The sequence below is a fragment of the Centropristis striata genome, chromosome 16 (assembly GCF_030273125.1).
Source record: "Centropristis striata isolate RG_2023a ecotype Rhode Island chromosome 16, C.striata_1.0, whole genome shotgun sequence".
Taxonomy (NCBI): Eukaryota; Metazoa; Chordata; class Actinopteri; order Perciformes; family Serranidae; genus Centropristis; species Centropristis striata.
In genome coordinates, this window is record NC_081532.1 from 12917246 (window position 1) to 12936423 (window position 19178).

Consider the following 19178-nt stretch of genomic DNA (forward strand, 5'->3'; position numbering starts at 1 on the left):
TGTGATGAACTGTATTTTATTGATTTTTTTAATAAAGTGAATCTGTTTGTACAAGTGGTCGTAATAAATTTGCCGTGCTCTGTGCCATGCATTAGTTGTAAGTGAAAAAGGAACACTTCTGTCAACATATAATCATCAGTGACTCAGCAGAATCAGGGCAGTGGTGGGCTGCTGAAAATTAGCTTTTTTTAATCCTGGTCTGCTGTTGCATCAGGCTGCGGGGCCATGGTAGTGTCAATCCACTGAGTATAGTGGGAGATGATGGTGTAAATTCCAGGCTTGGTACGTTGGCCGCACTTCTTTCCTCCGTTGGAAGTGATGCCGACTGCGATGCCATTGTAGAGCAGCGGACCTCCAGAGTCACCCTGAGAGACATCAAAAACACAAGCAGAGAGGGTTTTATACAGTGATGGAAGAACTATTCAGATGACTTACTTAACCCTTTACGAAGAAAAGGGCGAAGAACTATATTTGGTAACTTCAGTGGATATCAAAACGGGGTCCCCATGTCTCTGTGTTTGGTCGTAGAACCACATGGTTTTCTTCCAGCAAATCAGCAAAGATCAGGCTACGTCACAGATGATGACACCATAACATCTGACCAATCAGTATGATAATAATATAATAATATTTAAAAGACAAAAAAAGTTGCAAATTTACTAGATTAAAGTGGCAAATCTACAAGAAATCTGCATATTTTTTTCCTCGTAGATTTGTCACTTTAATCTTGTAAACCTTTTTTTCCAAATATTACCCCCCTCCCCTGGGTCTGTATGTTTTTTTTTTCACAGTCTAGCTGTATGTAATATCTTCCAATATTCTCTAGGGTTGAAATTTGGAATTTGCAAGTATTTCAATGAGTGCCCTATTAAGGGTTAAGTAAAAGTATTAATACCACACTGTGAAATTATTCCACTACAAATAAAAGTCTGAATTCAAAAGTACAAAAGAATCAGCATCAAAATGTACTTAAAAAATCAAAAGCAGCAGTACTCATTATGTAGAATTGCCCCACTGGGATTGTAATATATATTCCAAATATATTGTTGTATTATTATTTTTATGCATTTCTGTAAGCAGCCTTTTACTGCTGTCAAGGTAACCACTTAATATAGTTTTACGTGGTTTCATTTATAAACGTGTAATCCTTTAATTATATTTTTTTATGTTAAATCTTGACCTGAAATGTCAAATGAAATGTAGTGCAGTAGAAGTATAAAGGTACATACAGTCATGGAAAAAAATATTAGACCATTGTTTTCTTTAATATCTTGTTAATTTTAACGCCTGATAAAACTAAAGGTACATTTGTTTGGACAAATATAATGATAACAACGAAATAAGCTTATAAGAGTTTAATTTAAGAGCTGATATCTCACCATTTTCCTTAGTTTTCTTGTTAATGATTTTGGTTATTATCAAGAAAAATCTAATCAAATCAAAATTACTTTATTTATCCCCAGGGGGAACTTCAGTTAGTCTGGTAGAATCTCTGTTAGAATTAGACAGCGTGATGGCTGTAGGAGCGAAGGATCTTTTGTATCTCTCTGTCCTGCAACGGAGAGAGAGGAGCACTACTGTTTTTTGGTCCATAAAGGTTTTATGTAGCGGATGATCCGGGTATTTCAGGATGGCCTCGAACATTTTGACAGTGCATCTCTCCACCACCTCCTCCAGTGTGTCCAACCTGGCTCCAACCACAGAACCAACTCTTTAGACCAGTCTGTCCAATCACCTTGCATCTCTGTGTCTGATGCTGCCTCCCCAGCAGACTGCAGCATAAAACAACACACTTGCCACCACAGACTGATAAAACATCTGCAGCATCTTACTACAGATGTCAAGAGATCTGAGCTTCCTTAACAAAAAGAGGCGAAAAAGATGGCTAGATGTCAGCTCTTAAATGAAACTCTTTTGAGGTATTTTTGTTGTTATCATTATATTTGTCCAAACAAATGTACCTTTAGTTGTACCTGGCATTAAAATGAAAAAAAAAAGGTCTAATATTTTTTTTATCCACGGCTGTATATTCCTAATATATCATTGTATAATTATTTTTAATGCATTTTTGTAAGCAGCTTTTTATTGCTGTCAAGGTAGGGCTATTTTTAACTACTTGATATACTTTTACGTGGTTTGATTTATAATTTTTATGTAATCGAGTAAAAAGTACAATATTTGCCTCAAAATGTATTGTAGTAGAATTATATAGGTATATATGTGCTAAGTACAAGTACCTCAAAATTGTACTTAAGTACAGAACTTGAATTAATGTACTTAGTTACATTACACCACTGGTTTAATAAAAAACTATTGTTGTTTTTTACATGTAAGACAGAAAGTCATACAGTACTGTGCAGAAGTTTTAGGCAGGTGTGGAAAAAATGCTGTAAAATAACAATGCTTTCAAAAATAGAAATGGTAATAGTTCATTTTTATCAATTAACAAAATGTAAAGTGAGTGAAACGAGGAAAAATCTAAATCAAATCAATAATTGGTGTGAGCAGCATAAATTCTTCTAGACATTTTTTCACACCTGTCTAAGACTTTTGCACAGTGGCTCACGGTCATCCTAACTTAAAATTGCCCATCCCATCCGTCGACAACTATTTACTTACATCACAGCTGTCAATGTTGTCACAGTGTCGTTCTTGGCATAGTTTATGTGCACACATCATGTTGCTGCTGAACTTCCTGCCAAAGTAGTCGCTGCGTTTGCACAGAGCCGGGTTGACCACCTCAACCACTGCCTCCTTGAGCATGTCTGGTCTGGTCCCCAGGTTATCTATGGATCCCCAGCCAGCTGTTTGAACCTCTGTGCCTGTGCCGGGGATGGCGCTGCCTGCTCGCTGGAACTCCACTACTGTAACAGCTTCAGAGGCGTTAAATGGACGATCCAACTGGAAAAATCACACAGAAAATATCCCATTTGATAGGCTCTAATTCTAGGTTAACCTTAAAGCTTAGAGTTCTGTTTTTAACTTGGCATCAACTATACATCATGACACAAACTATACATTTACCTTTATTAAAGCGATGTCGTTATCATAATTATAAGTGCTGTAGCCTTGGTGATTGTAAAGTTCAGAAATATTAAATATCTGCTTTGTGTCTTCACTTGCACTCAGAGAATGGACCCCCAGCACTACCCTCCTTCCATTTGGCCTGTGAAAAAAGCACATTAATATGATAGCATTTTATAATAATCAGAACATAACATTATACACACATTTTCAATTAAATAAACATATAGACATTTTTTTTTATTTTTTAAAGAATGATAAAAGTACATGTTTTAGCCCAAAACAGAAGACCTCAATATTAACCAAAAATATTACATAGAATGAATGAATAAATTAATCACAAAAAAACAAAACAATTAACATGATAATCAGGTCGGCTGAGTCAGTGATCTCTTTTATTTTGAAATTATGTCCATCTATATACACTCAATACTTGGTTGAAGCTATTTGACTTGAACTACTGGAAATGGACTTTCACATCATATTCTAATGCATTGAGATAAACCGGTCTTTTTTTTTTATCAAAGAGCCTTTTCTGATTTTTTGATTAACTTTAATCTTCCTTAAACTGTCTTTTAATTACACAGATTGTTGTCATTTTCTAATTAGACTGCATTGGTATTTCTACACTACAATTACTTTTATCTGTTAATTTTTATGTCTGTTTTTGCCTTTGTAAAGCATTTTGTTACATCTGTTTTGAAAAGTGCTTTATAAAGGTTATTATTATTATTATTATTATTATTATTATTATTATTAGTAGTAGTAGTAGTAGTAGTAGTAGTATTATATCTGCTAAGAAATCTCATAAACAAAATCCACACTTCAAGTAAAACTCAAAAAATATGAAAAACACACAAACGTTATAATTGTTCTTAAACTTAATTGCTCTGCTTCTCACCTAACAAACGACTGTATATTCACTGTAGTAAGAAGAAGGTTGCCTCACCCTGTTGGCATACAGTGCACTGCCGTCATCACCCACTGATCTGCAATCACAAAGCCTCCACACTCATGCTTGAAATTCTCTCCGTCTGGCATCTGGATGGAAGCCATGTAGGGCCGAGAGTGTGCCACTGCATCCGTACCACCCATTATACCCTCACCTGAAATCATCAAACAAGAAAAAAAAATCAAAAATATTTTAACATTTCTGGTTGTATATGGTAACTGATACATGAATAGTATTGCATTAGAAGTCACTAGCGAAGCATCTTCATAATAATGGGGCATTTAAGCATTTATTTTACAGAAAACTTGGCTATTTAAACTCATCAGTAAGTGGCTAAGTGCTAAAAGTTTTAAGATTAAACAAGTAGAAATTCCCATTTTTAGAAAACCAGTCTCTATTTTAAGAAAAAATACATTAGTAACCCAATACTGCAGTTCAAATAAATAAAAAATAAACTCACTGTGTGAAATGAGGGCAACAACAAAAACAGCAGCAGCCACGAGAACGTCTTTCTGTGACACCATGATGTCGGTTGAACTGAACCAAAACCAGCAACTGGTGGTGTTTTTAAGGCTTCCACTTCCACAAGGCAGGAAACATTAATCAAGGAGATATGGTGCAAGACACAAGTGGGAGTCTGACCATCCTCCTGTTCCCTGAGGCCTGGAATGCAAAACAGGAAAACTAACAACATGTTCACACTGCTATCTTTAAGATGCTTTCTTCACTTAAAACTCTGTAACGTCTATATATTTATATTTTGATATTTCTTGATGAGTAATCTTGTCATTTAGTGTTTTTAACTTAAGACAAACATAGTTTCATGTTCAGTTACTATATGCTCACTTTCAATTTTCACACTTCTGCCTCGCTCTTGGGTGAAGTTTAGATCAAACACACATTTTTAATACAGACATACGCACATATTTACCTCCAAAGTCTGTATATTTATTGACAACAGCAGATGGGTTCCTTTTTGTGTGATTTGAAGTTACATAAGTTATGAAATGCCGACCCCGCGACCTCATGCACTTGAACAGAACACCCAAAAGCGAGCGGACATCTTGCCTTCTTCCCGTAAATCTTACAGGAAAACATAAAATGCAGCCAAACTGAGGCGAACAAACCTTCCTGCCAATAATTTAGTGAGATTAATTAGCAAATTGACAAGTTGCAATGTAATTTCACAAGAAGTGATAATTTGCAGATTGAGCACCTCATAATATAGGCTGCTTCATAAGGACACTGTTTTTGGACACTTGGACACAAAAAAAATGTATTGTTAGAAGCAGTGTTGGACGAAGTATTCAGATCCTTTACTTAAGTAAAAGTACTAATACCACATAGTGAAATTACTCCACTATAAGTAAAAGTCCTGAATTCAAACCTTACTGAAGTTAAAGTATAAAAGTATCAGCATCAAAATACTTAAAGAATCAAAAGTAAAAGTAGTAAAAGTTTGCAGATTGGCCCCACTCAGATTGTTTTATATATTCTTAATATATTATTTGATTATGATTAGTGATGTATTTATGTAAGCAGTGTTTGGATTTTCTCAAGGTAGAGTTCATTTTAACGACTTGATATACTGTTATGTGGTTAAACTTATAAACATGCTTAATAATTTTAAATGTGTCATGTTTTTATGTTAAATCTTGACCTGAAAAGTAACTCAAGCTGGCAGCTAAATGTGGTGGAGTGAAAAGTACAAAATTTGCCTCAAAATGTAATGAAGTAAAAGTATAGAGTTACATAAAATGGAAATACTCATACTTAAGTACAGTACTTGAGTAAATGCACTTAGTTACTTTCCACCTCTGGTTAGAACACAATGTTAACACAATGCAATTTAAATCTCAAACGAAGATTAAATGTTGAACTAAAGAACCATATAAATGATCCATAAAACAGGTGAAACATGTTGACTGTGTTGTAAAACAAGGAATGGGGCTGTGCAAAAGGGAGCTGGAGCATTTTTTTTGCTTATGAAGTTCAGAACATGCATGATGAGATTCAAATTAAAACTTAACTCTGACTGAAAATTTTTATAACTCATTAATCCATTATTTGCAAACATATTCGACAAGTACAGAGGCAGCAGGGAGACAGCTAATAAATTAAGTAAATAAGTCAAAGGAAACACCTCAAAAACGTTTTATTTCTCCCCTAATAATACTAATTGGTGTTGTATTATATATAGTTGGATAGCCTGATTAGTCACCTTTACATCGAGGTACAAATTGTAAGAATTGTGCTTCTGTGGAATTAGCAGCACAGCTTAACGCGGGGTAGTTCCCAAAAAACTGTGCCAAAATCCCCTGCTCAAAATAAAAGTGAATACCAACAGGAGAATGCTGCAGGGGATTTTGGCACATTTTGTTTGGACACAACCCACACATTTAGCTGTGTCGCTCATTCCACAGAAGCACGATCCTAACAAGTTGTACCTCGTTGTAAAGGTGACTAATCAGGCTATCCAACGATATAAAATACAATGCTAATTGGTGTTATTAAAGGGGAGAAATAATTGGCCGACATAATGTTTCCAAACTTATTTTGAGGAACAAAATAATGGGTAAGGTCTGTCTTCTGAAGCTAAATAACAGATGGGAAAAAGGACTCCGAGTAACAATTTGTTCTCTGTAAGGGCACATTGTAACATCGGCCTGAAGGCATCAGAGAGAATACTGTTGAAAGAACATAATCTTGTTGGCTGATCCTTTTTTTTCAGCCACCTGTCTCCCAAATTTAGCCACAGTCCTTCTGCTGAACTCCAATAATCTTGGAGCACACTAAGACTAAGACTGCTTTTCACAGACAACCCTTTAAACCAGCCGATCAAAGAAAAGGTTAAATTAGTGGAGGTGATGAAAAAACAAAAGCCCAGACAGAAACAGCACCAGACAGCAGACATGACCCCCTCGAGACTTCATTAAAAAAGGGGACAAAATTGTGATAATTTATTACACTGGGACCTCAGAACATCCAGAGAGAGAACCTCATTTGCAGATTAAGTATCTCATAATATAGGCTGCTTCATAAGGACACTGTTTTTGGACACTAATTTTGAAAAAAATGTATTTTTAGAACCAGTGGTGGAAGAAGTATTTACTTTCTTACTTTTAGTAAAAGTACCACACTGTGAAATTATTTTTTTCAAACATAATGCTGACATTTAAATGAAAGTTTTGCAACATTATTGAATTGCTCTGTGTGGGAGATGATTCAGCTCATAAAGCTCTCAACTTAGCACAACCCTGAACATGTCTGTTTCTCAATACCCAGTTCAAGTCAGGATATCAGATGCCAAAGGGTTTTACATCCAGACTGTAATTTTAATGTGCCTTGAATTAAATATTACACCCTTATTTCCACCTGTCTTCACCTTTTGTCTTATATCTTGGCTTCAGTTTGATGTTAACTTGTCCAGACAAACTGCTTCTTACACAAAACTCAACCCATGATTTTTTTTTCTACTTCCAGAGCAGCTCTGAGAAATGTTTGTTTAGCTGAATCTCTTTTTGGCACGCTGTTTGGACAGAATAATCCTGCTGTGAACTTGTTAAGAAATATTGCCCTCGGTCTGGGAAATGTTGTGTTTGGCTGATTATATTTGGGGTTGATGAAGAGGGGGAGGAGAGGCCTTGCATGAGATTTACAACTATTTGATCCAGTGAAATACACAAATGTTGTTTAGTTTTAGCAAAAGTCTGTTGTGCTTCGTAATTAGTTTAGTTTGGATGTCCTGTCAAACTTGATTTAAGTTTTTCCCAGTGCCAAAAACATTGTGCAGCTTGTATCTGTGGTTTGACCCAACTTTGTGCTGTTTATTCGAGAAGCGATGCCAACATAATAATAAAATGTAGTTCATTGTCATTACATTTTAAAAACAGCTCAAGAACAAAATTAAAACAGACTGAAAAGTTTATATATATTTAATTGTGCTGGACTGCATTAGGCAACACATTGTGTCACATACTGTAACAATAATATCTGAAGCAAGACATTTCATGCTTTAATTGAATGGATTCGTAATCCTTTATAATTTCCTACAAGGTTGTGTAAGCATAAAGCAAAACAATATAATTTTTATATGGAAAATGGAGATGATGTTCTGTTATAATTTAAACTGGAGTTTGGTTTGTTGTCTTTATAAGCAGCTGTTGCATTACAGAGAATTTCCTTAAAATTGCAGTATTTTCTTTCTCTCTTTTTTTTTTCAAAAAATCAATAAGATTACCAAATTAGCAGATAAGCATTAGTACTACTAATAATAACAATAGCATAGACCTGAATAAAAATAATTAAATATTATGCATTCATTTGTTGCTATATCTTTTTTCCTCAAAATTGCAAAAAATAAATAAATCTATTGTTTTTGCAAAATCTCAACGAGATTCCCAGATTAATTAAGGGTTATCAAAAATCTAAATGAATATTATGATGATGATGATGATGATTGATGGTGATGATGATGATGATGATTTGTATTAATATTATTAATAATTCTTCTTCTTCTATTTATTATTATTATTATTATTATTATAAGCCTAATAATAATAATAATAATGATGAAAAACAGAAGAAGAAGAAGAAGAAGAAGAAAATAAATATTATTTATTAATTTGTGGACAAATCAGAAATGTTTGTATGATCAGGTGTCCTCTTGTGTATTGACTAATATACCGTGTATTTGGAATTAAGCAATTGTCAGTGAAACAATTGAACACTGTCTGAATTTCCCCTGAAATTAGTAATAAATCACATAGATCTTTTCAGGAAACTCCCTTTCTCAAACCTGTTAAATAGTGTTGCAGACCTCCCTGCCTTATTGCACGCAGGCCAGATCGCAGACAATACTTTATTACCGAGTGACTTGTGTGCCAATATGTTGTGTTAAACTTTGGCCAATGAAGCCAAGAAGTTCGTTTAAAGGTCTGTGATGGTTCACTGCTGTCAGATCACAGCTTTGACTCTTTCTAATTCTAGACCTACGCTGCCCTCTGCAGGTACAGACAAGTACTGCAAGAAAAAACAAATTAGCTCATCACTGTTTATGAAAAAGTTTAACATATGACTTAAATAGTAAATGTGTTGCTGAAAGCACTTATAAACTTTAGTAAATATAAATGTAAACTGAATGAATGCTTATCAGTAAAATACATGAACAAATGTCTCATGTCAAACGAGTTTCGGTCTATTGTTAGAACTAGATGTCAGTTTTATATCATTATAGCTATTTTCTTAGACCTATTATGAAAATTAAAGTTACACAAATGCTTAGTAAGAGCCTCTTTATTTTCCTAATGTCTCAGGGGTTTGACCTCACAATGATCCTGTGGTCGCATTACTGTAAAGTGGGGAAATAATATCTCTTTATAACATTTTCCTCCTCCTCACCAATTAAGTCATGACTCATGTACTCTCAATTATAAGTTAGGAGGAACGTAACAGTTGGAAATTACAGGTTAAAACTGACAAAAACATCTGTATCCACCTACATGATGATGAGTTAATTCTGCTGCAAGAACATGTGCTGTAAAAATATATATATTTGTGAGTAATTCAGAAAAAACAAACATTTTAATTCATGCACAATATATAACGTAAAATTAACTGCACTATTGCAGTATAAACTGACTGTTTGTGCAGATTATTAGCAGTGGTGGCTCTGCTGTACACAATTAGACTTTTGATTGTCACCTGAGCATTCTTGCTGTTGCTATGGAAACAAGTAACTGCTATGAGTAGCCTCAAGCAACCAAGCCCACCCAGCCAGGTATGCACTGTGTGTGTGTGTGTATGTTTGTCTGTTACATGTGTTCATGTGTGTGTATCCATATCTGTTCATCCATGTGTGTGGTCTGGCACTGAACCAGTTATCAGAGTCATTTTCCACTTTATGTTTTCTAAATGTTTCATTACTCTCTCTCTCACCTATTTTTTCCTTCACGTCTCTCCTCCCTCACTCGCTCATTCCAATCTCTGACTTTCATTCTCAGACACTGAGTCAGCGGGCCTGTCAGTCTGTCTGGCACGCTTTCTATCCATCAATCAATCATTTGGTTTGTCTGTCTTTACATTTTTTTTTAGTTCTGTTTGTGTCCTGCGGCTCTTCCTGGTCTAGGCTTGTTAGAGAGATTTGCATTTTGTGACTTAGTTTATATTAAAGCATCAGGTTTGTAATTCAATGTCTAACTAGTCTACTTGATGTGACTCACTTGTGTAGCTTCATGTGTCATTGTAAGTTACAGAAGTCATGAGTCACTGGTGAATCACTCACACACACTTAAATGTTGTTTTGAGGGGGGAAAAATGTCAGAAAACATTAATTCATTAATTCATTAATTATCCTTAACCGGTTATCCTAATTTGAACCGATCCCAGCTGTAATTGGGCAAGAGGCGGGGTACACCCTGGACAGGTCGCCAGACTATCACAGACACATAAAGACAGACAATCACACTCTCATTCACACCTACGGGCGACAATTAAACCTAAATGCATGGTTTTGGACTGTGGAAGGCAGTGGCTGTTCAAAACCAATTTTACTGTGGGGGCCAAGGAGGGGCCAGTTTAATCAGATGGGCACATAAAAAAATGGCAAAGATGATATTTAAGCATTCAAAACCTTTATTTTAGCTTAGCTTTAGCAATTATTTTTGTATGACGATGACATTTCTCATTGTTGTGGACAATTACTTTTTTTATTTTGAAAGTGCAGTACAGTGAGAATGATCTTTTTTTTTTCATATATACACAAGCTTTTATTCAAACTAGTATACAATGTACTCATTCTGGGTTCCTTTTATGCACAGTGAGATATTGTTTGAACAAAAAGTAGGTAAGAATTGTTCTGTCGTTCATCGTTATAAATCGATCATTTTATTATTTATTTGACACAGGGGCCACATGCTTCTTCACAGGAGTAGTGGGCCCTGTAGGCCCCTGTGTAGAACCGCCACTGGTAGGAGGAAGCTGGAGGACCCGGTGAGAACCCACACTGACACGGGGAGAACATGCAAACTCCACACAGAAGAGCTGCAGGCAGGAGTCGAACCTACGACCCTCTTGCTGTGAGGCAAGAGAGCTAACCACTACACTGTGTAGCCCAGAAAACATTTTCTTTTTAATTTTTTTTTTGTGTGGCATTTTTTTTAGCTTTATTAGACAGTGACAGAGGGAATTGAAGTAAAGGGACCTCAGATTCAAACCCGGGTCCACTGTGCCAAAGACTCAGCCTTAATGTATGCACATTTTGACAGATAACCAGTGGTGGAAAAAGTATACTTAAGTAAAAGTACTAACACCACCCTGCAGAATTACTCCACTACAAGTAAAAGTCCTGCATTTAAAACTTACTTCAGTGTGTGTGTGACCAATGCATGTTTTGGTGCTGTGGGCTAAACGATGTTGCAGTGGTTAGCAAGAGGGTTGCTGGTTCGACTTCGGCTTGGTGCTCTTCTGTGTGGAGGTTGCATGTTCTCCCTATGTCAGCATGGCTTCCTCCCAAAATCCAGAGACATACAGCTTAGATTTATGACTCTAAATTGCCCGTAGGAGTGAATGAGAGCCTGAATGGTTGTCTGTCACTATGTGTCAGCCCTGTGATAGTCTCACCCAATGTCAGCTGGGATCGGCTCCAGCCTCCTGTGACCCAAGTTCAGAAAAGCAGTTAAGAAAAATGGATGTATGGATGCTAGTGCTGTTGTGCGACATCTAGTGGTTCTAAATGTCAAATGTAGAACCATAAAGGATCAATAATTGCATAAGGGAGGATTCCATCTCACTTCACTGAGACTTCATATATTCATATTGGGCCTAAATTAAATTGTTAGCTTGTATAACCACGTATTGTTAATTATAATTATACAGCCCCAAATCACAAGTTTCTCCTGCAGTGTTTTTTTTTTTTTTTACTATTTCCACATGATTATGAGAAAAAGAGCCTCTGGGCACAGACATGTAAAAGGAGCAAGAAACCCAAACTGAAAGAGAGACAAAATGAATGGACAGGTTGTTTGAAGAAGTTGTGTGTCCCTTCCAGCAACATTCTGCAGATGAACCAGAGCTCACTGCTGAACTTTTGCTCAGTATTTTGTAGATGAAGAGACACGATATATTCAATATATTCAATAGTCACTGTAGCCCTCTATGGGGCCCTAAAGTGTTATTTTTACTTTAATGACTTTTTTTCCAAACATTTTATTTTTATGTTACAAATCAAGGTCAATTGAGTTATTAATATTATATTATTAATATACTGATTGGTCAGATGGTGTCAGTATCTGTGATGTACCCTGATCTTTGCTGATTTTTGCTCCCTGGCTGTGAGTCTTGCGTTTTGTGTGCTGGAAACTTAAATGAGATTTGTTAGTGTTCTGTGGTGGTGAGTTTGGGGCATTAGGTAAGTTGGGTACCCTACATTGCATTCACATAGGTAATTTCTGTTAGATGCAGTAGGATTATTGGTTGGTGCCTCACATGTATTTATTTCTAAACACTGTTTGTAGATAGTCAGTCAGGTCTTTGTTTTATGAGTTGGTTTTGTTGTATACTAGTTTAGTTAGGTCTCATTTTGTTTTCCTAATTTCAATTATTTGGCACCACCACCTCGTCCCATTCCTCCCACCCTTTTGTGAACCTTATTTGCAATTTTTTTGTAGAAGCACCGTTAAATAAAACTCTAATTTAACTTACACCTCACTTTGAATCCTGCACATCTTTTGGTTGTTGTGTTGCTCTCCTCCTTATCATTTTAAAGAGGGGACATAACAGCTGGTAGAAATCCATGTAGTTCTATGACCTCATGGAGAGGCATGGGAACCCTATTTGGGATATCAAAGTTACCAAATATGGTTATTTGCCCGATAAAGGGTTCAAAAGGTCACCTGACCCTGTGGACCTGAGCCTGGTGGGCCAAGTTTTCAGATCTTTTACTTAAGTAAAAGTAGTCACAATACAGTGTAGAAATAGTAGTAGTAGTTTTTTTCTATAAAAAAGATTTTATTCCAACTTTATGGGCGACTGGGTATATCATTCATCATATATAATAAATAACAGGTTAAAGTAAGCTATAGAATTACATTATTTGCCTTTTGAAATGTAGAAAAAAAGTAGTTAGTCAGATAAGTTCACAAAACAAACCTTTATCAGGAAAATCCCTTTTTCCTTGATGCTTTTATGGTATGATTTTAATATCAGAGGATATTATTTTTTCCAGTTTGGAGCAGCTTTGCTCTTTAAATGCTGTCACACAAGTTTTCATCTTTAAAATGTGGACTCTGTCAGTCTCTGCGTGTCTCTCTGTCTCTCCAGTCGAGCGGTGGTCTTCTGCTCCGTGCTGGCGTTGCTCCAGAGGAGGGGGATTACTGTTAAACGGGTATAATCTCTGCTGTTTCCTCCATCAGTCCAGGCCCTTCTGATGGGAGCTGGTGTTTAGAAGGGCCTCCACAGGACGAGCTACTCTTTAACTGTAATCTCTCTAATCTCTCGTCTTACTGCAGGCCGGGGTCCCACAGACCTGCCATCCTCACACTCACAGTTCTCCCAGAGACATTTGAAAAACATGACAGCCTGTATTTCCACTTTGGAATAAACCGCCAACTTACAAAAGGTGTGTGTGGGTGTGTTTTCCCCCAATGGGAAACCATAAAAAATAATTGCGGTGCTTTTAACCTTAATTTACACTTCAGAGCTGAACGACGATAAATCAGTTATGACAACACCACGACATATATACGGCTTATACCGTAAATGTGCTTTTGAGACACTTTTTTATTTTTTTGGTTTGTTTTCTGGAGGGAAATTGGAATATATTAATAATGCAATCATCCAAACAAAATGTAACACATTTTTTTTATCAATACATGTGAAAAATGTATTTTAAAAATTTTATAAGAAGAAAAAAGGAAGCAGACACTTGAGTTTCTGTGTGTGAACATGCATGAAAATATTTTCTGTCACATGTAGTGGATATATAAAGACTTATTGAATAAAACCTACTGCCAATGAGGCCAGAATACAAAATAAAAATTCAAATTCAAAGTTCAAATCAGAAAATAGCATTAGTCCAAAAATGTTTGTTTTTTCATTCATATATTGGTTTTTAAATACAACAGCTTGTTTCAGGATTTTGTAGAGCGAGTGTGTCAATCATCTGCTGTGAATTTATGTGAATGTGTGTTTATGTGCATTTGTGTAATCATATGCTTACAGCTCAGCTACTTCAGCCAGATACTGGAGGAAATGTGTGACTGTACAAGTTTGAATACGCCCGTGTGAGAAGTCCATCAGCTTGTTTTCTCAGGAATAGTAAAAAAACATAAAAGCACCTACTATTCCTTTTTCCCAGTGAATGTGTGTGAAAACTTGTAACTGTACGTGAGTGCGTCAAAGCCTCCTTGTTTCCCAGGAGAACGATGAATCCTGTAAATCTGACGTTTCTCTTCCTGGTGGTGATCCCAGGAGGATCGCCGGGAGATTCCACCTTTCCCACATCGCTCCTTGATCCACCTGACTCCTCCTTGCCTCGCCCATAAGCCTGCCTTTTGTCCCCCATCTGTGCACAGTGCTCAGTTTGTTTGTACATCCAGAGAGCAGGGTGAGAACATGTGACAGTCCCACAAACCTGAAAACTGACTGTTCACATTCCCACAGAATGTGTCCAGAACACATTCGTAAAGATAATAACAAAAGATGTGTCCGTAATTACCCACAGAGAATATATATGAATCTCTGAATAAACAACAGAACATGCATAAATCTAGGGAAATAAGGTACGGCAAAAAGGCCTGAATATTTCTGATCAGACTGCCTTTTCTACGTTATTAAAGTTTTTTTCCATTAAAAAAATTTGAAACTTACACAGATCCAGAAAAAAAGTGACAACGCTAAACTGTGACGAGTTCATCAAAAAAGAATCAGCATTATTTTTATTTTTTTTAGTATATACTAACACTGGACATTGAATGCAAATCCCCTATTTATTGGTATGATTATGAACTTAAGTTATTATATTTTTACTCATGTGTCCTGTTTAAATTATAATCAAGCCAATTTGATTGATTTCCAATTTGACATCTGATGTGCGAAAGCAAGAAAGAGGGATATAAATCAACATTAAATCTGTAAAAAAAAAAGAAGGATATTTTTTACAACCAAATGAAGTTTTTTAGAATATGGAAAGAAAGTTTTGGTGCTAAAACATTGTGTCACATTGAAAATATTGAAATAATTATATAATATTTGCATAAATTAATAAATGGTGTGATGAGGGATTCCTATAAAATGAGTCGATTCTGATAGATGCTTGATTTCTTTTGTGTAGTTAAATCTCTTACTTCCATAAAGTTCAGACATCAGTCTTGAGTTGAATATCATAAACAATCCAGTGACATTTTCAGAAGTGAAATCAAGTTTTATTGTCAAATTCAAATCAACAAATTTGATTCAAAGAGGCTGAATATCCTCTCCAATATTTCATACTGCACTGTTACTGTTACAGTTACTGTTACTGTTACCATCATAGTGTAGAAATACTGCAGTAAAACACATTCTAAACATTAGAAATGAACACATTTATCAGTAGTGGTCAATAGTTTATATGAATTTGAAAAATGTCCCTGAAAAAAAAAACAGAAAAGGGAGAAGAATAAGAATAATGTGGAATTTAGAGTGAGACACAGCTAAAGATGAGAAGAGAAAGAGAAAATAAGAGGGAAACAAAGACAACCTGAGCTTGAGAGATAGAGAGAGCGAGAGAGAGAGAGAGAGAGAGAGAGAGAGAGAGAGAGAGAGAGAGAGAGAGAGAGAGAGAGAGAGAGAGAGAATGATCTGCAACCACGAGCCTCGTCTGAACATGTCGAGAAAGTGAGGTTTTCAGACGCTGTAATTTACGCAGATTCAGATTCAGATCACTTTGGCAGAATATGGGACCACCTGCACTTCAGTTCATGTGAGCAACTTCCAAAACTCCTGAGAGTGAAGACAGAAAACCAGTGTTTTACTAAAGCGTGAGATCTGAGGCCAAAACCAGCTCACAGTGCTCCTCTGTCAGTCTGACACCTCCACTGTGTTTGGCTGTACATGCGTGTGTCTCAGCCTGGAGCTGTTCAGACGGCTTAAAGCAGCTGTCAGTGCTAAGCAAGATGAATCTATTGGAAGCTGTCAATGTTTTAAATGAGGCGGCTGTAGAGCGAGCCACTGTTTCTTCTCTCCGTCTCTCTTTCTATATCTTTGCATCCTGTTTATTTTTTGTCTTACCCATAAAAAAGATTGTTGGGTGTTTTGGACACATTATAGATAATGGGTTTTAAGAGAAAGCTGATGGGCTTTAGGTAGATTTGAAAGAAGAATGATTGAGTATTGCATGAATGTCTGCCAAGTCCCTAAAAGATATGAATACACACATTATGTATGTTGGCGTTACCTTACAATAAGTTTTAGTAATGGATGAGTTATGGTGGCCCTAAGGTGCAACATTTTATAACTTTAAAAATGCACATGCAAGGTGCAGACCAGTGCAAGCTTCAATGCAAAGTGTCGAAGATTAAAACACACTCAATATATGCAAAATTCTTCTGTCTCTTAATACCTACAGTCATGGAAAAAAATTATTAAACCACCGTGATTTTCTTGATAATGATTTTGGTAAAAAGAAAACCATGGAAAATGGCTAGAAATCAGCTCTTAAAATTAAATGAGCTATTTAAAAAAAAAAAAAAAAATTGTCCAAAAAAATGTACCTTTAGTTGTACCAGGCATTAAAATGAATAAGAAATTGAAGACAAAACTGAGAAAATAATATTAATAATAATAATAATAATAATAATAATAATAATGATAATAATAATTAATTGTTATGTTAATTAATTTATTAAACATGTAATGATCCCTCATAATAACTTAGAAAAACAAGCTTGTAGTGGTCAATTGCGTGCACCTGAACTGTAAAATCTGCTTGGTTGTCATTTGAGCAGTGGTGGAAGAAGTATTCAGACCCATTACTCAACTAATACCACACTGAAGAATTATTTCACTACAAGTAAGAGGCCAGCATTCAAAACTAAATTAAGTAAAAGTACAAAAGTATCAGCATCAACATGTACTTAAAGTGTCAAAAGTAAAAGTACTTCCTATGCAGAATGACTCCACTCAGATTGTGATATACAGGACTGTGCAAAAGTTTTAGGCAGGTGTGGAAAAATGCTGTAATAAATAATAATGCATTTTATTTATAATGCAGTGCATTAAATGAAATCTCAAAGTGCTACAGGTTAAAAGCATGATTACCAAAATAGGATTTAAAAAAAAAAAAGGAAAAAAAAGAAAACTGCTAAAAACAGTAATAAAAAATAGTCTAGAAACAATCCAGAAGGGAAGAAGCAAACGTTTTGCAATAAAGGAAAGTGTTTATTCCTTTTTTAAAGTGTCTATGGACTGTGGTGGCCTCAGGGTGTCAGGAAGGGCGTTCCAGAGCCGTGGGGCAGCAGCACAGAAAGCCCTGTCTCCCATGGTGCTGAGTCTTGTTCTGGGAGTATGGAGGCAGTTTGAGTGAGTGGAGCGGAGGGAGCGTGCTGTGTTTTGTGGGGTGAGTAGTTTTTTGAGGTATGAGGGGGCATTTCTGTAGATGCATTGGTGAGTGAGTAGGGAAACCTTGCAGTGAGTGGAGAATGGGGGTGATATGTTCATATTTTCACACTCTCATCAGGATCATAGCTGTAGAGTTTTGGATGTAGTGAAGCCTCTGCAGACTCTTGCTAGGATCCTGATGAGAAGTGCATTGCAGTAAATTAAGGTGTGGAGCAGCTTTTCAGCATCTGGGAGGGAGAGAATGGGGCGGAGTTTGTTGTTACGGAGGTGGAATAAGGAGATCTTGCTGAGGTGATTGATGTGTGACTCAAAGGTGAGTTGAGGGTCCATTTTAGCCCAGGTGATTTTGATTATTTGATTGGTGACTGTAAAATAAGAAATGTTGAGAAATTATTTTTATCAATTAACAAAATGCAAGGTGAGTAAAGAGAAGAAAAATCTAAATTGAATTAGCATTTGGTGTGACCACCCTTTGCTTTCAAACCAGCATCAATTTTCTATGCATTTTTTCACACCTCCCTTTTCAAAATATATTATTAGATTACTTGTATTGATGCATTTATGTAAGCAACGTTTTAATTTTGTAAAGGTAGGACTCAGTTTAACTACTTAATATACAGTTATGAGGTTTAAAAAAGTCTTAGCACTTCAAATTTATCATGTTTTTCATGTTAAATCTCAACCTGAAAAGCAACTAAAGCTGTCAGCTTAATGTAGTGGAGTAAAATATACAATATAAGCCTCAAATGTAGTGGAGTAGAAGTACTTAAATACTTAAGCAAAGTACCTCAAAATTGTACTTAAGGACAGTAATCACTGCATTTGAGTGATAATTTCAGTCTTTAAAATTAATTAGATTTCAGTTTTATTCCATATACAGATTTTAAATCACTTTTTGCAGTGTAAACACTTAACTCACTACTGTTTCTTCTGTTTACGTTATATCACCCAAAGCATTGTGTGAGCAGCTACAAGGCCTTGTTTACTGTAAATCATTTTAATCAGTGTCAGTAGCAGTGTTTTGTGGCATGATGATGTAACAAAATCACATTGTGCTCCACTAAAATGTAAACTAAGGTACAACTCTAAATTCTTCTGTTTTACATTTTAATGGTGTACTAAGCTGTATAGTATTAACAATTTTAAACCGTTTTACTTTATTATACCCTCAATTATTTTGTGTCTGCAGTTGAATGTGCTGTTGTCAAAGTTGCTTTTAATTTTAACCAGACTGAAATATTTAGTTTGAATAAATTATTCAGAGTAACAAGAAACAAGTTGTTTTGTTGGGAGCTCTGAAGCCACTGGCCAAGAACCTCAGTATCCTCTTCATCTCATCTCTATTAAAGACATGCGCCAAAACTTACTTAAAAAGTTGAAGGGCACTTGGAGAGCACAGGTGTCCCAGAAGGTCAAATACCCAATTTTAACACAAGTTAAAAAATAATTGCTGTATCCGCCCCGTAATTCAGATCCACTCCAAAATTTAATTGGTATTTTCTTGGCCTGTGCTACACAATTATACCAAGTTTCATGCAAATCAGGTGAGTAGTTTTCCCATATTGCTGCTGACAAACAGACAAACACGCCACCAAATGCAACCCAAAAA

At 35.8% G+C, this 19178-nt stretch overlaps 1 protein-coding gene across 1 annotated transcript; it reads right to left on the reverse strand.

The window, feature by feature from the left end:
- cfd (complement factor D (adipsin)) lies at positions 1–4589 on the reverse strand. The gene is made up of 5 exons (XM_059352559.1): positions 4437–4589; positions 3974–4130; positions 3025–3166; positions 2620–2901; positions 1–365 (listed from the first exon to the last, which is right to left on the reverse strand). Exons 1-5 carry the CDS (start codon positions 4498–4500, stop codon positions 189–191), a joined length of 822 nt encoding a protein of 273 aa, XP_059208542.1. The 5' UTR covers positions 4501–4589; the 3' UTR covers positions 1–188.
- Positions 4590–19178: the final 14589 nt, after the last annotated feature.

Excerpts from the sequence above, each read along its gene's own strand:
- cfd (XM_059352559.1), bottom strand. The coding sequence starts at position 4,500 with ATGGTGTCACAGAAAGACGTTCTCGTGGCTGCTGCTGTTTTTGTTGTT. Across the intron at positions 4,131-4,436 it reads TGTTGCCCTCATTTCACACA|GTGAGGGTATAATGGGTGGT; the intron begins GTGAGTTTATTT and ends TGATGATTTCAG. Across the intron at positions 366-2,619 it reads ACAACATTGACAGCTGTGAT|GGTGACTCTGGAGGTCCGCT; the intron begins GTAAGTAAATAG and ends GATGTCTCTCAG.